General features: G+C 45.4%; 1 protein-coding gene across 5 annotated transcripts in view; it reads left to right on the top strand.

Annotated features, from left to right (window-relative positions):
* Nucleotides 1-681: 681 nt before the first annotated feature.
* The window catches only part of SLC5A9 (solute carrier family 5 member 9), a 41,485-nt gene continuing 16,419 nt past the window's right edge, over nucleotides 682-25,747 (top strand). The window contains exons 1-14 of one of the 5 annotated variants that reach the window (XM_054073263.1): nucleotides 682-847; nucleotides 1,674-2,058; nucleotides 4,736-4,920; nucleotides 6,328-6,399; nucleotides 8,891-8,995; nucleotides 10,867-11,031; nucleotides 13,616-13,721; nucleotides 14,240-14,320; nucleotides 15,078-15,283; nucleotides 16,090-16,225; nucleotides 17,139-17,246; nucleotides 17,431-17,581; nucleotides 18,794-18,962; nucleotides 19,542-19,757. In XM_054073263.1, the coding sequence (XP_053929238.1) occupies nucleotides 4,798-4,920; nucleotides 6,328-6,399; nucleotides 8,891-8,995; nucleotides 10,867-11,031; nucleotides 13,616-13,721; nucleotides 14,240-14,320; nucleotides 15,078-15,283; nucleotides 16,090-16,225; nucleotides 17,139-17,246; nucleotides 17,431-17,581; nucleotides 18,794-18,962; nucleotides 19,542-19,757 (1,638 nt within the window). In that variant the 5' untranslated portion in view covers nucleotides 682-847; nucleotides 1,674-2,058; nucleotides 4,736-4,797. Of the gene's footprint in view, nucleotides 848-1,576; nucleotides 2,059-2,352; nucleotides 2,521-4,735; nucleotides 4,921-6,327; nucleotides 6,400-8,890; nucleotides 8,996-10,866; nucleotides 11,032-13,615; nucleotides 13,722-14,239; nucleotides 14,321-15,077; nucleotides 15,284-16,089; nucleotides 16,226-17,138; nucleotides 17,247-17,430; nucleotides 17,582-18,793; nucleotides 18,963-19,541; nucleotides 19,758-25,747 lie in introns of those variants that run through there. The other 4 variants (XM_054073266.1, XM_009561962.2, XM_054073264.1 and 1 more) reach the window with 4 other exon arrangements.

The raw sequence follows: 25,747 nt of genomic DNA, 5'->3' as shown, positions 1-25,747 counted from the left end.
GCTTCAGCACAGATATTCCTGACTCACCCTAGGGTTAAACAAAACAAACAAAAAAGGCAAGGAGGCTTGAAGTGATGGACTTGTTCCAGGTTTTTGGGACAGACCAGGAGTGAAAATCATAGTGTGGCCTGCAGAGGGAAGAAAAGAGCTTTGGTAGCACTGCTGCAGCTTCCCGGGTGTCTGCTCCTCTTCCCCACCCCTTGCCTGCTTCCCAAAGCACTGCTCCTCTGGAGCAGGCTGAGCTGAATAGGCCGCCTTTAGACATTCCATTCATATCAAACCAAAATTAAACTGCTGGATTTTATTCAAGAGACATTCCCCTTGAGAAAGAGCTGAGAAGAAAATAATGATTAGTGGAATGCCTCACCCATCCAGCACACAGATCCACCCCCATCCTCCCCCCAGGATGAAGGGGAGAAGTGAGCCTTGGCTGTCGCCTTGTCTCATTGCATTGTTATCTGTATATAAGCTGATTTCTCAATCCATTTAGGAATTCAGAAGTTGTCGTTGGAGTTATTTGCTGACGGTTGTGAAGTAGCTTTGTAGTAAAGAGAAAGTCCATTTACGGGTTAACGTTTGAGAAAATAATCACCTGTCACTTAACCAAACATCCTTTGCCCCAGACGCACTTGCTCTTCAGCACGTTTCCTTTTTTTCCAGCTGCACGCTTTGAAACGCCACTTATAATTTGCAGTCCCTGAAGGGCTCGTTCTCAGCTGCTGTGACATGAGTAAGGGAGCACACTCCACAAGAGGACACTAAATGTTCTGTCGCTTTTGCTGCAAGGAGAGGAGACTGCATTAATGGTGCTGCAGGAGACCTCCAGCAGGCAGGTTGCAGCTCCAAGGTACTGTTTAAATTGTGTGGGTTTATGGGGCTGCTGCTCCTCTGCAACCTGCTCTGCACCTCTGCTGGGCATCCCAATGGTGTTGGGAGAGGCGGCAGGGCCCAGTGCTAACAGGCCCGTCTCTGGCCAAGGATATGAGGTGCATGAGGTAGACCCAGCCCCGCTATCTGAGCTCCAGAGGCTGTTTTCTGCCCCTCACTTGCTTGCCCTACTCTCAGCCCTCACAAAGGCCAAAATAAAAGACTGTATGGAGCCAGGCATGCACCAGGGAGTAAGTTCTGGAGGGAGGAGGAAAGGCTTTTTGGGAGGTGGAGGAGTGATGTCTCATGAGGGAAAAGAGGAGAGGAAATAAATCTATATTCCTCAGGTTAGTTCAGCCCATTGTGCCCATTACACCCATGAGTGGACACTCCACAACAGCTTTATTCCCTGTGCATAGCAATTGGTCCCTCCCCACCATGGCCAGCACTTCTTCCGCCACCACCACTGCTCCCACCAGCACAGATAACATAAACCAACCTGCCCCTTGGCTTTGGGGAAGAAAAAAATCAGCTTTGACCAAGAGGCTTTGAGGTGCTCTGCTTACTGAGAAAGACAAGTTTGCTGTAGCGGTTAACCAGAGTATCCAAGGTGCCGTAATTAGTCCCCTGGAATAAGAAGGAACAAATGAGTGTGCCTCCCCAAGAATCAATAGAGATCTGTCCTGTTGCACCTCCTGGGCTTATGCTGTGTAATATCTTTTACTCCAATGACTGGTCATTTGTTTGTCAGCTATGTTGAATTTTTATTGTTTCCTGGACACGTGAATTCCCCCATTCATTCCCAGGGCAAGGAGCACCACATCTCCTACAGGTGGATAGCTGCCGATGTTGACTTAAGAGTGCGTGGAGCAGGAGATAAGCACTGCCCTGCTGTTGGGGCCCAGCGGAGCCGTGCATCTCACTCCGTGCACCACGCTTCTCACCTGGGGCTCCTGCTGCAGGGCTGGGAGCCAGGGCAAACGCCACGCAACACTGGCATGCGTCATCCAGCCCCTTGGCTTTGGGCAGGGGCAGCAGCCACATCCCCGGGGGACAGCAGGAGGAGCACACCTCTGCAGCCAGCCCTGAGGTGTGGGGAGCAGCACAACTCCTGCCTAAGCAGGATTGAGGGAAGGAGAGCCACAAGACCACCAAGCACTGAAGAGGAGGACCACTGCAGACACACCAGAGGTATTGTCCATGTTCGAGGTGCAGCTACTACAATCCTACCCAATTGTGCCAGCAATGAGGGTGGCCACTACCGTTTGGGATGGTCAAGTCGGTGTAATAACACTTTTAGATAGAGTCCTTCCACTATAAGCCAACATCATTCTAGAGGGTCCAATGGTCTTATGATAGCTCACAGCTGCTGGGAATGGCTTATTAGATGTATTTACTTTTCAGGTGTGCAAGCTTTCAAGTGTTTGCAAGTGCTAATTACTACTGGTACAGTGCCTTGGGAAAGTGAGGTGAAGGGCTGGGTTAGGCAAATACTTCAGGCTGGGCTCCCCAAGGGGAGCAGGATTCCTGGTTTGGGAAGACTGGAGATACAGGCTGTGCTTGCTTCTTGGGATGGAATTTGATGTGTTTCAAGATTAGGTGACTGCCTTTTTGCTTTTGGGTGCTGGAGTGCTGAAAGTGAAAAGTGTATGGGTGAGTGTAAATCAGCTCTGCACAGGGAGAACTGCCTGTTTACATCAGGGTATTGGGGCTTCCAGATATTTAATTTCTGGTAACTGTACTTCAGCTTGCAAAAACATTTCGGTCTTGAAAGCCCTCTTCAGAACAATGAGGCTACGTTGAGGTGCTGCTCCCAGAGAGCCTCAGGTTGGGGTGCAGGAGTGGGCAGGGTCCTTGCTTTGGCAGTGCAAGTAATGAGCAAGCAGGTAGCCAGCATGTGCAAGAAAACACAGAGAGAGAAGGGGATGAAAAAAATGAGAGAGAGATTTTGTTGCCTCTCTTGAAACCAAGAACAAGCAAAGCTCACGTAAGTTTGAAATAGCCCACCTTTTATGTCATGGGGTGAGTGACCAAAGATGGCTGAGGTAGGAGCTCGCTCTGCTTTGAGGACTGGGGAACTGCTTGGAGAAGGCTTGTGCCCTACAGCCAGCTCTGTAATGGCTCTGCACAATCTGTCCTAGCAAAGGAGCAGAGGAGCAGTGTGACCTACACACTGTGCCCTCATTCGGAGGGCAGGTGGTGCCAAGGAGAGCTGGGATGGTGCTGGATGGTCCCTGCTTTGTCTCCAGACCAGGCTGGTGCCCTCGGCTGAGGTGTCCTGTCCCCCACCAGCAGATATGGGATAACTGCAGACAGAGGTAACGGAGGGATGTGCAACCACATTGGAGCTTGAGTCTTGGTGGCTGGACCGCTCTATGTGTGTTTCCCAAGTTTTATCCTCTTTAGCATCCAGATACAGCTTTTCATTATTTCTTTTTTTAATGAGCCCTGCTGAGCCTGCCAGGGTGGCAGCCCCGAACCAAACCTTTCCCAAGGACATTAGTCATAGCCTCTGCCTTTGCATGCCAGCCTAGCCCACTGCCCTGTCCTCCTACAGCGGCATTCCCATCTCCAGCATACTTGTAATTTCCCTGATGCTGCTGTGAGTGGGGAGAGGGAAGCAGGGAACTGACGCTGTCTGGGAGGGGCATGCACAGCACTGTGGGCACTCAGTGGAAAAGACAAAAGTAGCTCTTCCTTAACCAGTGAAGAGAGAGGAGAGATATCTCCAGAGGGTGACCGGGGTCAACCATAATCTGGAGAATTTTGTATTTATAAACTAAGGAGAAAATGAATGCCACAAGCCTCATGGCTTTGAGGGTGGTGTCAGGAGCCAATATCTGCAGGAGGTGAATGTCTTTTAGAGTAATTAGGAACCATGCTGCCTGTCTACCTGTCTTGGGCTCTTAGGTTATGATCATCAACTGAAGCACCCACAGGGACCATCCTGCACTCCTCCTGGCACCTCTGAGCAGAGTCCTGGTGCAGAGGGAGGTCGAGGAACAGGTCCTGCCTGGAAAATGTATTAAGAGACGGAGAAGGGTGAGACCTTTCATGCAGCTGGGCAGTAACTGCTGCACCAGGCAGCTCCCAGGATAGGGAGGAGGATCTGCAGTTTGAAGTTTGCTGCTGTGGTAGGGAACAAGCCCCCTCCTAACTGCCTATGCCTCAAGACAGATGCTGCTCCTGCTGAAATAGCAGCTTTCCTGACTCACACAGGTGACCTGGAGTTTGCTCTGCTTGTCACCCACGAAGCTTAACTCTTTCACTGCTGGCTGTGCGAATGCTAGAGAGCCTGTAGAGAAAACTCAACTGTCTTCTCCCTACACTTCCGCTGGGGCTGTAGGGCTCTCTGCAGCATGGAGTATCCCTGAGCTGCAGCACTCGACTTGGAAGGAGGAAGCATATAACTGGACTTGTTTAGGGAAGGAGCACCAGTGCCCTTGTCTGTGGCTGGTCCTGCCCCTTGGACGTGGGTGCAGGTGTGCGCCCATCCTGCATGGATGGATATCCTCACCACCTGCACCACGAAGAAGGACCAGCTACCCTCTATGGCAACTACTCCCCTTCAGGATGCTGTGGAGAAAGTGATATGAAAGAGGGAGGGGAAAAAGACAATTTGAATGCTTATCCATTTGCCATCCCAGTGGCTGTCACTGAGCTATAAATAAGCAGGGGAGGGGACTGCTGGTAAAAGGACAAAGGAGCAGTCAGCAGGAATGCTTACACTGCAGAGCTATGGGGAGGTCCTCACTGATGAACCACAGAGACAAAGCTCCTGCTGGGGGCTGCTGGGAAATGTTAGCTGTAGCCCTGCTGGGCTCCTGCTCCCTACTCACATCTTCTCTAACCTGTTAATTATTACAAGGAAAGCGATGAAGGACAACGTGCACCAAAGTCCAGTGTGAGAGAGACAATCAGCTCACAACCATGAACCAGCCAACCTCAGCTGCCACGGAACTGCCTACGCTGCAGGGGAACACAGCCTTTGGGGTGGCAGACATCATCGTTGTGGTTGCTTACTTCGTCTTTGTCCTTGCCATTGGGATATGGGTGAGTCCCAGAGGTGACTGGGTTTACACCTGTCTAAGGCAGACAGCCTTTGGTCCTCCTTGGATCTCTCCTGGGTACAAAGGTGTTTCCTTCAAAGAGTATCCTCTGCACACATCATTATCCCACAGCCTGTTAAGCAGGTTTGTGGGGTGACAGTAATCTTCCTGTTAGCCCTCACCCCTACCCCTACGTGAGGATCACCAGGGGTCAAACCCTGGAGGTTGTTCCGGGGATGATATCTACCTCTTATACTGCAAAGTAGTCTCACACTAGGATAAGGGCAAACAAGGAGTAAAGGCAAGCGAAAAACTGGGGTTGAGGAGGAGAAGACTAAAACAGGACTTTAAAAAGCTTTGGGAATACTGTTACTAATTATTTGTTCATGTTGTTTTTGAAGGTCTCTTACATAGAGGCCTACAATCTTCTGGCTGGCTGATGTGGTTTTGTCTCATCCCCAATGGGTAAATTCAAGGAGAAGTCATTAAATGGGTTTAAACAGCTTCTTTCCAAATCAGAAACCTGCACAAAGAGAGGTAGAAATAATGGCATACTTAACAGATACCCCCAAAAAATTTTGGAGCTAATGCTTAGACCAGGCATTCAGGCTTCTGCTGGCTTCGTGCAGCGCTGCTCACCAGTCTGGCTGCTGCCACGTGCACAGGCATTTTGCAGCAAACCATTTTATTGTAGCTCCTGACTGTAAATTCCTTGTTGCTGCAAACAGCAGGCACAGTCAGCCTCAGTCACATCAGAGGAATTGCTGTCCTATGAACAGCCTATTGCTCTTGAAATCTTGCAGTTCTCGTGCAGTTCTTAGATAGGGCTGTGTGATGTGTCCATACAAGGGTGGGGCTGCTGGAAAGCCTGAATCCACAGCAGTGGGAAGAAGCAAGACAGCAGGAGCTACAGCAGAGCATTGCTAGCCATCCTGGAGCGCACCTGCATGTCATGCTTAAATGCAGTCCTTGATGGCCTCCCATGGGGTACGAGATTGTCTTCTGATTCTCACTCCTTATTTGGCTCTGAAGACATTCACTAGGGATGCTGGACAATGAGGAGGGAAATGCTCCCTCTTAATGCATATCATTGTCAGGAAGTAGGCAGCCTTTCTCGGGAGCTATAAACATGTACCTTCACATGGCTGAGAGCAGCTAGACACCCAGATTTCTCAAAACTACCTGCCTTTCACATGGGCCCTGCTTCAGCCTGCGTCAGAACCATGTGCTACCTGTCTGTGCTGCCCCGGGTAGGGCAAGCCGGTTAACTGTAGTGACACCCAAGGGAGTAAGACGAGGGTGGTGTAGGAGGCTGCTAATGGGATGTTTCAAGGTTACTGGGATGGGCATTGATTCTGACTTGAGGGTGGGTGAATGGAGGAAAACATTTTTCTTTTTCCTGTGCTTCCAGTCATCAATACGAGCAAGCCGGGGGACCATTGGAGGCTATTTTCTTGCTGGACGATCCATGACTTGGTGGCCTGTGAGTGAAATGCATCTCTCTGTTTTTCATCGATTGAAAGCAATACCAGGTGTAAGGAGGGCAGTCCTAGTGAGGTGACCCAGTCCAAACATGTTTTGACTGTAGTACTGAAATGAAGAGGATCCACCAGGAATCATCCCATGCAGCTTTGCTAAATGGTCTACACCATGGAGCTGCCAAGACAGAACGGATAGTTCAGCATCTTCAATTTTTTTTCAACTCTTGTTTCCTCTGTTAAAGTTAAAGCAATAATAATGTTCACATTGGTGGAAGTGAGGGAGTGCTGACTGTCTAGCTGGGTTTGAAACTCTTTGTCCCCAGCTCACCAAAGATACCGTTGTCCCCGAGCCAAGAGAGTATTAGGTAGTCTAGGAATGTGTTATCCAGTAAAAAAAAGCATTTAGAGACTGAAGAAAACATAACTGCAAAGCCCAGGACTTTGAGTCCTTGCTGTTTAGGGTAAAGTTGAGATTATTGACTAACGATGTAAAGGATATAAACTTCAAACCACCAAAGTATAAATCTTCACTATGAAGAAAAAAATCCATTGAAAGTGCCTTTTCTTGGGAGTGAAAGGTACATATAAAGATAATTTAAAGTTTTAAGGGCATAAAAACACCACAGGAATAAAGATCTTTCTCAGCCGATACCAGACTCTAGCACCATATGTCTCTCCAGTGAATCGTGGGGAACGGAATGCACTTCTCAACCAAAACATGGCATTTTTTTTCTTTTTTTTTCATTTGAATGTACATTGCCTATAATTCACCAGGCTAGACTTTCAACCTCTGCCATCAGAGAGACAGACCTCTAAAATCTGTTACTTCTTAAATATTTTTTATACTTCTGTCTTGGCCAAATGACATTTAATGGAAAAGCTTAGCTCAATGGGTGTCTTTAATTAAGAAGGGCAAAACTAAAAGATACTAAAATGGAACAATTTTTCCCCGGCATTTTTCTTTTTGTTCTGTTTTTTTTTTTTAAACAAACAATCCCCAGAAGCATTCTCGTTGGTTTTGGCTACAACCACAGGTGGCCACAGAGTCTTTTGTGTACATCTTGGCTCTTGGCATTCCTGACTTGCCTTTCTAGGTTCAAAGCAACCTCTAATGCTGTTCACGTTTTAATTTTGTTTGTCAGAGAGCTGGTTCCTCTTCTGCAGCACTCCTTCAGGCTCAGCTCTTTGTGGCCTTCACCTTGAGTACATAACTGGCTTATACATGTTTTATTTTTTTTCTCAGAGGTGGTGGATTTCTGCTGTGTGTTAGGCAGTCTCAGCTAAACCCTGATATTACATCACTGGTCCCGTGCGATATATCTTTTGTATTTCTGGTTGATAGAGATATTAGAAAACTGTTTACATCTTTTGAGAGCCCCGGTCCCCATCTCAGTTTCAAATTCATGTTGCAGCAGCCACCTCTCTAATCAGGACTTTTCGTTGACAGGCAGAAAGGCAGAGCTGTTGACAAGAATCATCGTGGGTGTTGATGCCATATTAATGTTTTACCTTGCTCAACAGTGAGAAGCAGTGGATCAAATTCCATCATTCTTTATTTCATGTTTAGCAGTACTAAAGAGAGAAAAGCTCTTTGTAGGTGATGTGGCTGAAAGCAGACTTTCTCTGGAGACAAAATGGCTATGTCCTTTGAGTAACTTCTCATTTGACCCTGAGATTTAGTGTCGGCACACAGAAAGGAGGTGAGGCTTTATGCTAAACAAAATTAGTAATTAAGTCAGACAGTCTTTGCCCTCTTTAAAGCACCTTGGAGATTGTATTCTTCCAATTAGAGTGTCAATGAGCCATGTAAGGGACAGCCTATCATGCCTAGAATTAAAGTTAACCCGAGACTTTAGCATTTTCCAGCCTGCTGCAGAGCTGAATATCTTTGAACATATATGTTGACATTATATTCAAAAGGCCTCCATGTTTCTAATATCATCCCTGCTATGATTCAGGAATCTCCTCCCTTAGGAGGAGCTTCAAGAATGCAGTCCTGTCGCCCTGGCTGTGTAAATCACTACATACATATTCGGTGTAAGATTTAGAAGAGACTGGACTGTCAGCAAGACATAGAGAGTTAGAGCAAGGGTCACTACATTGGAAATACCACATTGCTGGCTGAGTAACAAGGGAATGAGGAAATCCAACATGTTTTATGGATACTCGGGTATCTGTGGCTGTCACTAGACTTCTCTCACCCCTTTGTAATCCCTCTAACAGGTGTGTATCTCAGGAGAACCACTGACAAAGTCCTGAGATTAAGCTTTACATTGGAGTCGAGGTGGTGGAAGGGAGTGCACACACCCTCTTTAAGATATAAAAATATAGTTCTCTTTAAAAGGAAAACGCAACTCTTCATTAGCACCCGGCTACCTACCTGCAAGGAAATGAGGTCCCAGGGAAATAGAATGCTGGGGAGAAATGCTTGGGCTGATACAGAAGTTCATCAAGGTGATTTTCTGGGTTTTGTGCCTGTGTCGTGTGTTTCAGATTGGAGCATCGCTGATGTCCAGCAATGTGGGCAGTGGCTTATTCATCGGTCTGGCGGGCACTGGAGCAGCTGGGGGCCTTGCTGTTGGGGGCTTTGAGTGGAACGTAAGAGCTGGTTGTGTTGTCAACTACGATATTGCTGCTTAAAAGGAGACTTGAGGGTTTGTTTCCAAAATCAGATGCTAACAGTACTGGCAGGTCCAAGTTCTCAAGCCTCAGGAGAGAAGCCTCCAGACACTGACACAGCTTTAAAAACATGATATCTTTATTTTAGTTTAAGTGGAATCTGCTAAAATTATTAGCTCTTTGACCTTCTCTGGAGCACGCGGCCATATTTTTAAGCTTTAGTCTGCACTCATCATGGTTAAAATAAAGGCAAAGAGTGCTGAAAAGGTTTTGGATAATCGCAGTATTCTGGGTAAGGGAGTCTGAAAACAAAAAAAGCAGCATGTGCTCCTAAATTCAGTGGAAAGCCATGAGAACTGACAACACTGTATTCACCTGCCAGCTGCCAAACTGTGATGTTTCTGGGGTGAACCTCTGGGTGCAAAGTCAGGCCTCATTTTGCCCTGTTGAACTAGCCTGGAAAGTTGCCACAGACACAACACAGAGCATGCACACCAGGCCTTTTGTGTGTGATGATAATGAAATTTCTCAGCTGCAGTGATAAGGAGTGAGATTAGTGCCAGCCTCACAATAAACACCACTCACCTAACTCTAAATCTCTGGTCTATATTAGCAGAGACTGCTAATAGTGTCAAATACTTGCCAAGTACAGGCAAAGCCCACTAAAAGCTCTTTCCTGGGATATTGCATTGAGTTGTTTTCTTTTCCTAAACCACTAAGATCACCTCTAAGTCCTTGGAGAAGAAAGCAAAGCCTATGTTCAGCTGGGTGCTTGTAGGACATACCAATATCGCTATACTTTAGGTAAATCTATTCAAGTAATTTTAGCAGCCCATGAAGATAAGATTGTATGTCAAGGCAAATCTAACATCATGAGTTTAGATTAATTTCTTTCAGACTGGAAAGGGACCTTAGATATGCCATTATTTTCTTCCTTTGGATGGGTCATCACTCAGCTGCAGGGATCATATAAGCATCTTTTACTAAGCCAATCTCTGCCACCGCAGGAGCCATGGCCGTTCTCCTTGATCATTCACAATCTCTGCTCCCAGGGCTCAGTTTCATTTCTGATAACTTAAATAACCAATCAGAGTAAAATCTGGACTAATATAAGGTACTTGGATGAAAGGTAATGGCCTGAGGCAGCCAGGAAGAGGCTTGATAAGAAGTTTGATAATCCAGTGGCTTTTATTTATGTTCAGGATCTCCTGTTTGGGCTTTTGTTTGGTTTCAGAGAAGAAATATGTAATGGGAGACACCTTTTCACCTTCTAAAAGGCCCTTCAACTGTGGCAAAGTGACTGAACTGCCCCTTTATCTACCAGCAACAGAAGCACATATGCGTTAACCTGCAAGGAAAACATCCCGGCAGAGTCTTGCTGTTGCTTATTTTTATGCTCCACAGGGATAGACTGCTGCCTCAGCCTCATCACTTGCTAATCAAGCAAGAAACAGATGCTGCCATCCTTCTCTGAATCACTTAACTCTTTGCTGCCACAGCATCACTGATTTTAAAGGCCATCAAATACACCATCTTTCAGATACCCAGAGTGACAGAATATACCAGCTTGCCCAAAAGATTGTGAGGTGCAACAGAATGTGCCACCCATGAAAGAAAGACACAGAACTTGAGAGGAAAATTTCTAAAGCTTTTAATCGTATAGTAATAATTCTTACATTTGTCACCTTACCTTCTGAGCAGGAAGAAAAGTTTAGGCTGCTTTCCTTTCCAAACATATTGCATGACGCTGTACCCTTCTATGTTCTTAGGATGTCCACTTGAAGAGAAGAGGAGAAGGATATTCTCATGTGTTGAGTAATGTGCCTTTATTTTCTCTGTCTCCTTCACAGGCTACCTGGGCACTTCTGGCTCTTGGCTGGATCTTTGTGCCTGTCTACATTGCAGCAGGAGTAGTCACCATGCCCGAGTACCTGCAGAAGAGATTTGGAGGGCAGAGGATACAAATCTACATGTCCGTACTGTCCCTCATTCTCTATATATTCACCAAGATATCCGTATGTATCCAATTGAACACAACTCTTGTGTCTAGGGCACTGGCAGGTCGTCCTGGTACATTGCAGGGCTGCTCAGAGATCACTCAGATGTCCTTGAAAGGACAGCTCATCTACCACAAACAGCAGCAGTGTGTTAGTGTGCTGATTTGCTCAAGTAAATACCTGCCTCTGTGTTGATCATGGGGACCTACCCTAAGAGAAAGAGCCCTCATTAAACAACAACGAACAGTGAGAACATTACAGGGATATGGCAGCTAATTACTAAACAGTATAAGTATCATAAGCTGTCTGCCTGTTTTTCCTCTTCTACTGTATCAAACTTTAGGCAACGTAGACAGGAACTTACCCCATCTAAGGATCTGGATGACTGCATCTTTGGGATGGGAGATTCTCTTAAATTATGCGTCTGCATTGTCCTAGTAATTATTTTGCTGATGGTCTTGTGGCTTAATTTCCAGCATTAGGTATGTTATGGTTTTTCCTCTCTCTTTCTGTCACTTGTCTTGTATAACAAGGATATGGTGAAAAGGAGGTGGGTTCTGGCTTAAGACAAAACTCAACTTCCTTCTTGGATTGCTTGTAGCATTGTACCCTGCAGGCAGCCAAAACACAATGCAAGCTTTTGGGAATTTCCCTTAATTTAAACACCATTAATAGAGGCAGAACTTGCGCTCAGGGATTTGCTAAGATCTACCTATGCCCTTGCAGGAAGGGAACTTTTATTTGAGAGTCCATTACAAGAACTGAAAATGTCAGTCCTCTGTCTCCAGCTGATTGTCCCTTGACCAGTACGAGTCAGTTTTTTCTAGGCTCTATTGAACTATTCAGATGTCAAATTGCCTTGGAAGGCATAGACTGGAGATGAAGTACCCGTGTGCCTTTTGTAGCTGCTTTCAGAGTCCTGTTCTCAGGCTTATTATGACTTGGGTCCTGGAAGATGCAGTTCCAGGCTTGAGAGCGTGGGATAGATTTCCTCCTCTAATTACCAGCTCTTGCTTACAATATGTACTGCTGTCATGACCGTCTCCAGGAGATTTGCTCTGTAGGATTGCCCAGGGAGAGGTCCTGCAAAGAGGTATTTGGAGCAGAATTGGGCGCATGATGGGCAAGTGAAACATCTCTCCTGCAACAGCACTGCAATATGCACAGCTACACAGCCAATGTATGTGGTGAAAACGGACCAGTCTTTCAAAATGACCTTCAGCAGAGCAGTATTTGCTAATGCTTTTCAGAGCAGGACCCTGGCCTTAGTCATTGCTGTTTCATCTCAGTGGTTTCTCCTCTGTGCAGCCAATTCACCTGTACTTGATGGATGTGGCTGGTGGAGTTTATGGGCATGACAGGTGCTTTCTATTAAGCAGGGCTATTGTTTGTAGGGAGCTCATTTAGCGCCTGGCTGGACAGCAGGCAGTTGGTTACAAGAAGGATTTTTCTCCCTGCGCTTTTTGCCCAAACATAGGTTAGCAACTAGGGCATTGCAGTCCTCCCTTCTCACAAAGAAAAGCAGAGATCTCAATAAACAGTGTTGTCAAAGAACTAATCCTGCATGGCTAGTGTTAGGTGTTTGTATTTCCTTCTAGGAAGTAAAAAACCAGAAGGCACAATGGTTCCTGTGATGTGATGACTGTGGTTGTCCTGTCTCAGAGCTGCAGAGGTCAGGAGCTGCACTGGGTTCTCGGTTTTAAGGTGCTTATTTCAGGCACAGCAAACAGAAATCTTGCTCCACACCTCCTGCCTCCCTTGGCAAATCCCTTCACCTGTATGTCACCCCATACCACATTTGCACGTGTCCTTCAAATTGATTTCCCAACATACACATCTCCCACATCACTTTTTGCATTTGAATGATGTTATCTTCATAATTCTAGGTTTCACCCAGTGTCTAGTTTTACTCCCTCTGCTAGTAGATCCAAACAAAACGAAGCTGATGGGGGTTTCTGTTTTTCTAGTGAGGTCTTCAGCAGTTAAAACCTGTTTTTCTGGGTCCTTCTTGTATGCCGACCTGCATGAATTGGAAGGCAAGCTATTGACCTTTTCACACAAATCACTCAAACAATAAGGAGTCTTCTTAGCAGGAGTGTCTCCTGGCCACTAGGCCACCAAGGTGTAGTCTTGCGAAGAACCTGGTCTCTGTCGTTTGCCATCCTTTCCTTTCTGTGTCTGCCTGTGGATACATTGGCTCCTGCTCCCTATGAATGTCTTCACAGGCAGCAAAAGGAATGACAGTTTCCACCAACACCTCTCTGTGCCAGTGAGTATTACATGCCATGGATGCTGCATGTAAGAAAGTCTTTATTTTGATGACTTTTTATTCTCTTAGCGTAGGACCTTGATTTTCACCCTCCTGCTGCCCCAGCTCCCAGATGCTGACAGCTCTGACCCAGAGGGAAGATTTTTCCTTTCATAGAGAACGAGAAGGTTCACAGCCAACAGCCTTGTCCTCTGTCCTCCGCTTCCACTTCACCTTGGTGGTGTCCTCCTTCGTCAATGCTTTCAGCCGCAGAGGGCTGCAGACTGCTTTATTAGATATCCCTTGCACGAAGCACTACTAACGCCAGACTGCCCTTGTGTTTTTTTCTTCCAGACAGACATTTTTTCCGGAGCATTGTTCATTCAAATCTCTTTGGGCTGGAACCTCTACTTGTCCACTGTAGTCTTGCTAGCAGTGACTGCTGTCTACACCATAGCTGGTAAATAGCTGATTTTAAAGGAAATGTTATAAACTGCAGCATAGGATGTAACTTTCCCCTTTCCTGCATAAGGGAAAAGTATTCAGGTCCTGGTCTGAGGGAGAGATTCCTTCAGCTGCTGGTTGTTCCTGCCCTGTTACTCCCAGCTTTTGAAGATCTTTGGCTACTCCCTTCTCACCTCCTGGCCTAAGGGAATCTGTTATATGGGGAAACATCACTGTTTCTAGAGAATATTCTAATATTACAAAAGACTTTGTTTTGTAATGTTAGCATCTTTAGATATTAAGATGTTGAGCTGCCTCCAAGTCCTCTCATAAGCATGGACAAGCCCTCTAGGCCAACCCTCATGGGAGGGCTTGTGACAGCAATAGGGTCCTGGGGACCAGCTCACTGCCAGTTTCTCCCAGAAGGTCAGTCTATCCTGAAACCACAGGACTGGGGCCAAGGGAAATATTTCCGGGTGAGGTACCCATCTGATGGTGATGCACTCTGCCTGTTATCTCTGGTTCTCTTGACAGGTGGTTTAACAGCTGTGATATACACAGATGCGCTACAGACCCTGATTATGGTGCTGGGAGCTTTGGTCCTTATGTTCATAGGTAAGGGGAACCTGTAGTGACATCCTACACTAGTTTAATTGTCCCAAGGGCATTAGACCTTATCATGCTACCTCACCCTTTCACGTAGAGAGCAGAAATAACGTTTAACCACTTGCAGAAGTGATATCAGCACAACTCTTGATAAGACATGAGACTTGCTTCCTCCTTTGCACTACCTGTATGGAGATGAAGTTCTGGATAACTTCACCTCACCAGTTTGAATTTATCAGGAATTGCCAAAGAGCTTGCAACACTGCACCCCCAGAGCCAAATTCAGTTCTCTCTATGCTCATGTAATTTCTGCTAGCTGTCCATGTTGACTTTAGGAGTCACTGTGGATTCACCACGGTGTAACTGAGGGTTATAAAAAAATAAAAAGGTACAAGGAACTGACCATCATCAGTCATTGCTTTAAGCCTTCTTGGCAAACAGAAATTTAGACGTATCTTTGTTCTTGTCATGCTTCCTGCTACAGCTTTTGCAGAGTGTATGAGTAAAGACTGGATGCTGAAGACATGGTGGGGATTAGGATCATGGAGATTTTCCTCTTCCAGTATGCACCGGTAAAACCACAAAGACTCTAGGCAAAATCCAGCTAATCCTGTGGAAACTGTGACTGCCAAAAGAGAGGGTGGCATGAAAAGAAAGGAGATGAAGAAGATGGGGGAAAAAAAAAAAAAGTAATCGTGAAACTCGGATAAGGAAATAACTTTGCAGGATGGCACCAGAACTTAAATCACTGGTATTTTCTTTTCAGGATTTGAAAAGGTTGGGTGGTATGAAGGGCTCCAGGAGAAATACAGCACAGCAATACCGAAGATCATAGTCCCAAACACGACCTGCCACCTCCCACGTGCAGATGCCTTTCGTTTGTTAAGGGACCCAGTCACAGGAGACATTCCTTGGCCTGGCCTTATATTTGGCCTCTCTGTGTTGGCTCTTTGGTGCTGGTGCACTGATCAGGTAAATGAAGTCTTTCCTTCTCCAGGCAAACCATCACACTGCAATTTTCAGCCCACACCTCAGTTTGTAGATCTGTGAGCTGAAGTACGACTGTGCTTCACTGTGCAGGGTTTATTACCTTTTTACTGGTTTAGACCAGAATATCTCACTCCTTCCACCTTCGCAGGAAGCTGCTAATTTTGTGTACTTCTTAGTGCAGAAAGAGCAGGTTATTTTCTTTCGTCTTTATCTCAGTGTGGGCTGGTGAGTGCCAGGGATCTTCATGCAGTTAGCGTGACAAGGATATGAAAATGTGGATGTGGAGCTGCCTGTGCAGTGAAATTGTGTAGGTCTCCAGATAAGCCATTCACATTCCCAGAAGGTCTCACATTTCTTATTCCTTTCCAAGCTAGAAAAAAGGAAAACTTTTTTGTTTCTCAAGACACAGTGCTTTTGTGCATTAATTATGAAAACCCACCACTGATCTTTTACCAAAACGCCTATGGACTGCTTCATTCCTTGTCTCTTGCTGTCTTACAGTTGCTGTCTCCTGTCCTCAAGGTGGCTGCATCTCAGTCAAGGGCGAAATTATTCTTGTAAAGGAAATTTCCATGCTGCCCTCTCCTGTAGCCTGTACACCGAGCTTTGAGCAGTGGTAGCAGGCTGCAGTCAACCAAGATGGGAAAGTTGCCACTGGCATGCAAAACACCCTGGGATCCTGCCAGATCAAAGTCATCCATGAGAACAAGAGACAGAGAGAGCATGGCTCGTGCTCTCTCTGTACTGCTTCTGTTTTACTCTCTGCTCTCTTTCTGCACTGATTGTAGGTAATAGTCCAGAGGTCTCTCTCTGCCAAGAATCTCTCCCATGCCAAAGGCGGATCTGTGCTGGGAGGATATCTGAAAATCTTCCCTATGTTTTTCATCGTCATGCCAGGAATGATCAGCAGAGCTCTTTACCCAGGTAAGCCTTCCCATCTTCCTAAGGCTTTATATCTGTCATAACCACTAATCCCACACAGGTCTGACAGCACTTTTACGCTTCAGAAACAGCTGTCCTTCAGGCATACTCATATAGATTCCTGTTGTACAACGGTGTTCCCATGACCTTCCTCCACTGCTAGTGCTCCCACAGTGGCAGAAGTTGCTGAGTGTATGAGTGTGGTGTATCAGTATGAGGTATATTTTACTCTTGGGGTCAGAGAGCTCCATACAGTGGACATTGCATGCATCTGTCTGTCTGGAGGAAGTCAAGGAAATTAAATACGCGAAGCACTGACTTGCCCTTCAGGTCCTATAGATTATTTTTGTTAGGTATTTGGTGAGAGTTTTAGCAATCATCTAGCACACAGATTCATGCAGTTCCTGGTAGATCATGTGAAACAGCCCTCCTTTGTGAAAGAGCAAGTATTCCCCTCCTGGTGTCTCCCAAGGAGTTCTCATTGCTGTTTTCTCCAAAGCATGCCACTTCCCAGGAAGAATTCCCCAGTTAGGACAACTATTCCCAGAGGAAAATTTTGCCTCAAGTGCCTCTCTCCCAGATTTCCTCAAATAGGAGCCAGCCAACACCTCTAGCAACCCAGCTGACAGGACCGTGGCAACAGTTCAGTTCCCACAAATGATAAGTCATCAAAGATTACAATTATGTAAGGGAGATTTTTTTCTGTTCCCTGAACAGAGCTGCAAAAAGTCATCTTGAAGTTTTACCGTTATTTTATGATGTAATATGCTCTTCATCTTCATTCTAGCTGTATTCCAGCTGCGTCTCTAACTTATATAAAACCAAACAGGGCATTCAGATTTGTTCCCTTGAATTAAACAACCTGTGGTTCAATGGGTTTTACACTGGCTTCTTGTCCTTTTCCTGTTTTCTATAGATGAAGTGGGCTGTGTGGACCCAGACATCTGTAGAAGGGTCTGTGGAGCTGCAGTGGGTTGTTCCAACATTGCCTACCCCAAACTCGTGATAGAACTCATGCCTGATGGTGAGGAACCTTTACACTTGTGGAGCTGGGCTTGATCCATGCTCTGCATTGGGGGATCAGACTGCGCTTATCCATCCTGAGGATGAGGAAATCTAACTGCAGTTACCAGACATCAGGTTGAAAAACCAGTGCTGAGAGGCCAAACATCTAGTCCTGATTTTTCATCCTCTTTTTATTCCCCCAGGGCTCCGGGGTTTGATGATTGCTGTGATGATGGCGGCCTTGATGAGTTCCCTCACCTCCATTTTCAACAGCAGCAGCACTCTCTTTGTTATAGACATCTGGCAGCGGATCCGCAGAAAGGCTTCGGAGCAGGAGCTGATGATTGTGGGCAGGTCCTTACATTTCTTTATGTCTTAGTTCTCTCATCATCTGGTTTGAGTGAAGCATTTACATTCTTCAACCTGTACTCACCAAGAAAAATCTGGTGTCTACAATATAGAACAGGAATGCAGCCTGAGAAAAAGCATTTTGTTTTCCAGCTTCATCTCAGACAGACCTGGTCAAAGAGGCTACTGTGCACCACTAAGCTAAGGGAGATCATTGCCTCTCTCACCTCTAAACTTAACAGAAATACTGCCTTAAATATAGCTTTTAGAAAAGATAAAGGTGCTCTGGAGTCCTTGTCACCAGAGGTCTTTAAGAACATGTTATTTTTGCATCAAACAGAAGCAATAAATTGCAATTATTCCTTCTTTCAGGAAAAATGTGCAGAGAGCTGGGCCTTTCAGCTCTCTGTCTCTCTGATAAGTTATAGTGCCCTTTGTGAGCAAACGTTGGTGCTGCATTATATCAGAAGCATATAAAGTTATCCTCCTGATAACAGAGTTTAAGCTGCGTTCCACCCGTTTATGATGCTTTTCCTCTCTTGTCGTGAGTATTGAGTCTCTAAACTTTGTTGTAGGTTGGGGGAAGGCTGCAGGTAATCTCACACTCCACCACTGTAAAGCAATGAGAGGGAAAGTATCTCTTGTTCAGTGGCGTAGAGAAGCCTCTATAACATACAGTGCAAAGAGGAAGAAGGGTTATGATATGCACCTGAGACCTCAGAATAAATTCTAATAAGCAGCAAATGAGTTGGAATTTGGCAAAGGCATGAGGCTGAACATGTTATCTGCTTTGAAAGGTGGCAGAAAGATCGCTTCCACAAGATTCCAGCTCCCTCTCTTTGTCACATCCAAGAGCTAGTCCTTCAAAGAACATGTTGCTCTCTAGGACAAATTAGGTTAAAAGGCTTGTGCTGATCCAGCTCACGGTGGGAGCCACCATGCCCTTGTGGATCTGTCCTGCACATTGACTGGCAAGTTCTAGATCAGCACACTCTCAAATCTGCGAATTTAGCTCTGCAAATTGATTGAATTGACTTTCTAGAAGAGAACAATTTTATCTTCTGTATACACATGGAAAGATTCTTCTTGAGAGTCATCAATGGATTTTTTCCTTAGGAGATGCTGAGAGCAACTGGAAGCGTGTTTTCCTGAAAAACTTCATTTTCAGGTGGACTCCACCACCTGCAGAGCTAATACGACTTTATCCTCATCTTTCAGAGTCTTCATCCTCATCCTCATAGTCATCAGTATTCTCTGGATCCCGATCATTCAATCAGCTAACAGTGGCAAACTCTTTGACTACATTCAATCCATAACCAGCTATCTAGCCCCACCGATCACAGCTCTCTTCATCTTGGCAATCTTCTGCAAAAGGATTAATGAGCCTGTAAGTAGAGTGTCGACAACAAACTGATGTACATATTTAATTTCATAAAATGAATAAATAACTCTCCCCTCACTACCTAGCCTTTGAGATTCTATAAACTCAAAGCCAGTCCAGCTAAAGAGTGAAAATGAAACAGCCTTTCCCTGGCATACATTATGGATCTTGGCCCAGTCTCTAATGTATGTGTATCTGCTTCCAAGAAGCCAATGCAAGCGGTACTTCTTTGCAATTTCATTTGAAAGCACAAAAGGCAAAGTTGTTCTTTGCTTTAGGGAGGATGTGTCATAGTCTTGTTGGAGGCACGTTACTAGGAAGAGTCTTCCATTGTCTGTGCTTTAGCTGTCCTATGTTCAAGGACAGAAAGACGAAATGAGGATTTTTAACTGAAAACAACCTTCTTTGATGCATGTCAGTGTGGGTTTCCATCAGGCATAAAAGGTCTTGGTATAAGAAAGAGAAAGAAATTAAAAAGGGGTGGGGCGGGGCAGGGCAGGGAAGGTGAGGGGGCGGAGGGGAGGGGGAAGCTTAAACCAAAGGTATCACGCAGTGACTTTTTTTTTTATGCTTGCCTTTTCTCAGGGTGCTTTCTGGGGCCTCATGTTTGGGCTAGTTGTTGGTCTCATTCGGATGATCATCGAGTTTATTTATAGCACACCATCTTGTGGTGAGGAGGACAGAAGACCAGCTGTGCTAAAGGACTTGCACTATCTCTACTTTGCCCTCATCCTCTGTTCCCTCACTGCAATTGTCATTGTCCTTATCAGTGTCTGCACCCCACCGATCCCTGAAGAAAAGGTAAGTGACTTGCAGTGGCATCCTTTTCTCAAAGGCCCTGTTTGGTTTCAAAAATCTCTGAAAACTGTCCTTTTCTTTTCCTCCCATGGTTAAAAAAGTGGTGTGTAAGGCATATGCTGCAAAGGAGCCCTTGCTCCTCGGCTTTCTATTTCCCAGGTAGCATAGTGTTAATGCTTCTTGAGGCACCGAGTGCTTCAAATTGAGTGTGAGTTCCCATGCTGTGCCTAGAGCTGAGCAGACACCACAGCCCATCATAACTGGAATAGAAAGAAGAGAGGGAAGAAGGTGAAATCATATTACAGACCACCGCTGAGGAGGAATTAAATATATCTAATTGTAGCTTCTTCCCAGTTTCAGCAGAGCCAGCATCAATCTTGCAGGTAAACAAGATTAATACCTTTTGCAACATGGGCATTTAGGAAAATAACATTTTGTCCCCATGTGATCTCAATTACATTTAATAACTTTGAGTCAGGTAGAGGTTTCTTTTACTTAACACATTAAAATGGTGCAGACTTGGGAGGTTTTATATAATAAAACCTCAAAGCAACTCTTCCCAGTTCCAAGGTTTAAAGCAGCTGTCAATATAAAAAACTTGCCATCTACCTCCAAATGAAGGTTACGGGATAGATTTAAAAGGCTTCTTTTTTTCCCTAACTGCATGAGGAAACAAGGGTGATGCCACCATAGCATTTTTTATCTCTTACTTCCTCGTAACTTGTAAAGCATTAACTAGTTCCATCGATGTTTGATTGAATGTCAGTGGTGTCAAAGATACCCGGCTCCTAAAGATTACATGAAAGCAGGTGCTCAGATAGAGGCGACGTGGGGAGCGAGAGACTGTCTTTGTGTCTGCTTTGAGATAAAGTCTCAGCTTTTATTAGCTATCAGAGGATCCACATGGGAGAGAGAAATACTGGCAAGGAGGCACTATTAGTTCTGCTGCTTGCGTTGTTCACTACTGCTCAGGGGTGGCCAGATGGTTGCCAGCAATTAATTACTGTAGTTTAATGAGTTCCCACTCATCATCTGACCTGTGATAACATGTGCAGTGGTCCCTGCCCACAGCAATAGCAAGATAAGATGCATTATGCAAATAATGAACATCATAGTTCAGGAAATGAAGAAACTGGCCACAGCACCTATAGGCGTTTTAATCTGACCTCAGAGGTACAAAACATCTAAAACACATTTTAAAAGGGGATTTCAGGATGGAGACCTACTATAACAGCAACAGGAAAAGAGAGGTTGTGATTATAAGAAATTCCCTAGAGGAGATTCTCAGTAGAAATAGGTGAGTTTATAGGTGCTGGATTTAAGTGATCTTATTTGACATATTGTTCAAAGGGTGAATACTCAGAAAAGGTTGGTTCAGACTGGGCATGGTCCAGGGAAGAAAGGCAATGGGTGGTCAGGGAGGTTCAGATTTCACCTGCAACAGCTGTGTGCAGTTTTCGCAGAGCAAATGATGAGGGGTGGTGGCTGGACCCCATGTACATCTGGAGTGCCAGGGAGCGAGGGGAGCTTTCTTAAGGACAGTGTTGGCCATGAACAAGCATATGTTGGGCTTTTTGGGGGAAGTTTTCTAAAGAAGGATGTTCAGGATAACGTTTTCGGAGGCCATGGGCCTCACATAATGCTGAGCTCAGTGCTTGACCTTTGTATAAGAGATTCTGTTGAAGAAAATTGATAAGAAATAATGATTATTGCTGGCAGTGAAATACGGTAAGAATAATGGCAGTGAGAAGCTGAAAACAGAGACTCGGATCAATCGTCTGATGGTGGTGATGACTGCCCATGTCCCATGTGCCCTCCTGCCCTCAGTATCTTCCCACCAGAAGTAAAATGAGATGGGCTACCAGGCAATTTGTGCCAGTAAGTAGTAGCTAATTCCCTCTTCTCATAGCTTAGTAAGACTGGGACAGCCAGCCTCACTTTGATTTATTCTGATTTCCATTTGATTTCTACTCTTTATCCCCAATTTCAACAGAAGAGGTATGACCTTGTTCCTCAGAGAACAGCCAAAGCGAAGGCATGTTTTTTAAGCTGAGGTAAGTGCTAACATTGCTTGGTTGCTGCCTATCTGGCACGAATCTGAGTGGACAACGTTAAAACCAAAGTTTTTCATCTTCCTTTAGTCAGACTCACCCCAACTTTTGCCCTAGACGTGAGTACAGGTGTAGGTTTGGACCATCGCTCCTGGTGGCATAGTTTCTCATGGTGTCCTGGAAGCAAGGCTTGTATCCTCATCCCAGCTTAGTCTGTGGCTGTGCTGAGATGGCTTATGGACAGAAGGGTTTTGGAAAGGAAGGGCAGGAGGTAGAAATCAAGATGGATATGTCAGGCTCTAACCCTCTGGGTAGAAACTAGCACCTGAACTTTGGTTTCGTCATTAGTGACCTGAGGTTGCTGGGTTCTGGCATACAACTGAGCAAACCTGTGGTGAAGAGGGCTGTATGTCCCCATGATAGTGGCCGAGAGGGGGAAATTGGTAGTGGGTGTCCTGGCTGAGGATGTCTGAAGCTCTGGTTCTTCCCAGTCCCCTGAGTTGGTCAATTCACTTTATGAGCCTCAGATACTTTCCCCATAAAAACTGGATGGGGCTAATTCTGCTAGTCTTTATCTGTGCAGAGCTTTGAGATGCAATGATGAAAGACATCGTATAAGAGCTAAGAATTACACCATTTATTTTGTCAAGCCAAAGGAAAAGAAAAACAAGCCACCAAAGAAAAAGTCAGGGAAATATAGTGATAGATCATACTTCAGCAGATGTAAATAAGCATAGCTCCATTGCCTTCAAAGACCGGGAGCAGCTGTTGAGCTCAGTTATCCCACTTTACACCAGCTGAGGATTTACATTGGACAGCTTTAAATATGGAATCTCAATGCTTTTCAGATAGTAAATGGGCAAAAGGAGAAAAGAGATTTGTATCTGATGTTAGAGTGGTACAGCTAATGTGCCTGACTTTAAATGAATTACAATCCAAGAACTGCAAGCTGTAGCATTTTCTCCTGCTGTTTTGGACACACTCCCATCCCTGTGGTGATTGATGCTGTGCTGGAAAACAAGTATGCAAGGAATTTGTTTGGTATGCTCCAGAGTTCATATGTCTTCATTGTAGGTAGTCCATATTGTGTCACTCTGTCCTTGAAAACCCTGCAAAAGAGCTTACAATTAAATTTGAGACTGTGAAACTGAAACACAACTGTCAGGTGCCAGATGGCATTTTGGAACAGAAGGATTTATTCTACTTTACAAAAAACAGAAGAAAAACTTTGCTGAGTTCTTGCAAACTCCCTTCTCCAAGGAGAACGTGAGGGTGAAAAGGGAGAGGAACAGCCCACGGAGCACAAGTGCTACAGGAGGCGACTTCCCCAGGGGTCAGGGCTCACCCAGACAGGCTGATGGATTGGCAGTTCCACCTGATCTATTCTGGTGTCAGGGATGTTTTCCCTGTGTTGTGAGGTCTGGTTTCAGTGTCTCTTTCAGGAGCACAGCCTTGGAGGAGCACCAAGCCCACCCTGGCTGGCCTGAATTCACACTGTGCACTCCAAGGTGCTCGAGCTGAAGCTCCAATCATTTAGTGCCATTGAAAGCAAATCATGCTCAACTCTTCTGGGAACCAGGCACTTGTAGAACAGCAAACCAAGGGGGACACAGGGCTCCCCAACTGGTTCCCACGCATGGCGCTGCAGTGAGGAGGAGTGGTTGCCTCCTGCTCCCTTGGCCTTGAGCATGGCAGCCTCAGGCGGCATTTCCAAGGTCCAAGCTAATTATGCTAGTGCAGCTTCCCCATCAGCAGTTCTCCTTGTTTATGTATTTGCCTGCTTTCTCCAGGAATGCAAAACACAAACCATCCTCTGCCTTCCTCATTGCTTTAGGAGTCTGCACCAGGAAAGCATAGCCAACCCTGTGATGGCCTCCATGGCCTCACGGTGCTGCCAGTCTGCTGCACCATGTGTCCTTCTGGTGATGGCAAAGAGAAAAAAGGGAGATCTCAAGGAATTCAGCCAGCCAAAACCCACCACAGGGCAGCTTGTTGCTGGAGCATGGGTGTGACACTTCACCAAGAAGCCCTTTATGTTGATGGTTTGATTTATTTGGCCATGGTCAAAGTACCAGCTTCTGGGTGGGTTGGTGGGATTATATGCGATCAGGTTATCTTTGTGTCTATGCTGCTTTCAACTGGGAATTGATCCCATTTGGCAGAGCCTGAGCCCCACGTAAACTCCAGCCTTTGCAGATTTTGCTGCAATGTGAAGAGGCAGTCATTCAGAGACACAATGAAAGAGGAGGGAAAAGAAAAAAAAAAGTTTTTGGGAATCCTTTAGTACCCTGAAACTTCGCAGTGTTCCAGTGACATTTCTGAAGTGATTAAAAAAAAAAAAAGAATCCTTGAGAAAGATGAGGATCATCAAATCAAAGCAATTTAGCACATCGTGACAAGAAAGATTAGCCTTGCCCAATGCTCATCTTGGTTGAAAATGATTTAAATAAAGCTATAAATCTTCTGGAAATTATGCAACATTTTGTGTCAGCTGGAAAATTCTGCCTAGATTTGCGTGTGTAGAATTCAAAAATTAAACTCACGTTACTTCATAGTTTGAGACATTCGTTTCCATATGGGTACAGCAGGGAGGCAACCACTTGTCAGACAAGCTTGTGACTTTGCCTGACCTGTTATCCCCACTGCAGCATCACTGCCCTGGTCCCATCCTGTGGCTCCTCTGCAGGGCAGCTGACAGGCTGGAGCAGGAGGGCAGCCCATGGACCTGGGCAGTTGCATTTCAGTCAGATTCATGAGTGTGGTCCTTGCTGCCTGGCTCGACGAGAGCACAAAGAAGTTAGGAAGTTCTGATTCTACCAAGCTGCATGGTGTGCCATGGTCAGCCAAAGAAGCAGCAGAGTGGTTTAAATTCAAAGACCTGAGCCCCTGGGATGGTTAGTCCCACCCCACAGGTGCAAAAAGACCCACTCTGAGGTTTGCAAGATTAATGCCTCCTGTGCTCAACTGGCGTCCCAGGGAGAAGACATTCACACTTGCTCTGGGATAATAGCTTCAGGCCTTCTGCTTTTGTAAAGCAGAACAGATCACAGCCATGGCAGCCTGTCCAGGATGGATTCATTCATGGCTTTCAATGGTTCTTTCACTGAAAGACTGCAGAGAGGTAATGTCTTGTATTGGCACAACTGGGAAAACTGGAATTGAAAAACAAAGTGAAAAAAAGGCAAACAAACACTAAAAGAGAAAAGGGGTTTGTACAGGCAAGTCTCACAGTGTGTGCCCAGAGCTCTTTTTTTTTCTACTTGTAACTGGTAGACCACCTGTTGCTCTAACGTATGGTATAATCCTCCCTGTGAATTGTGATTTTATATTGACCTTTATGTCTTTGTCTGCCCACATGGCTGCACTTCTTGTGCAGTCACAGAGCAAAAACAAAATACTGATGCTTTTCCCACTCAGAGCCCTGAGATAAGCTCTTTTTGGAGTGCAGGTTGCTGCTTTGATGTGAGCTTGTCCCAGGGTTCAGTGTTCACACTGTGTTTTCTTTTCCTATAAAACAACAACTGGGATGAGACAGAAGATCCTCCCACGTCCCAGAGAAGGAGCTGCTCAAAGACCAGTGTTCCCATGGCCGTATGTCTGAGTTGTGACCCTATGGCCATATATCTGTATGCCTACACCCAACCGATCCTTCTCATCTGAGGGTACGATTGCTATCTGTGATTGACTTTATCCAGATTCTTCTTTTGTTGTTGCTTTTAATTGACTTTGTTAGCTTTCCTTGTTGGAGGGCTGCCATTCTGGACTCAGATCATCATTACTTCATGTCAACCAAGTGAGACTAGCAAATAGCTACTTCTTCAATGTCTACTGAAAGACTACTCCTGGTAGAGAGACAGGGATGGAACAGGTTGATTAAAAAAAAAAAAAATAGAAGGAAAGAAACTAGATTAATTCATGCTTTTTCTCAGCTTTTCAGCTCAA

Source organism: Cuculus canorus, chromosome 8 (assembly GCF_017976375.1).
Source record: "Cuculus canorus isolate bCucCan1 chromosome 8, bCucCan1.pri, whole genome shotgun sequence".
Lineage (NCBI taxonomy): Eukaryota > Metazoa > Chordata > Aves > Cuculiformes > Cuculidae > Cuculus > Cuculus canorus.
The sequence above is the reverse complement of the archived record's forward strand: the minus strand, read 5'-3'. Positions and strand labels throughout refer to the sequence as shown.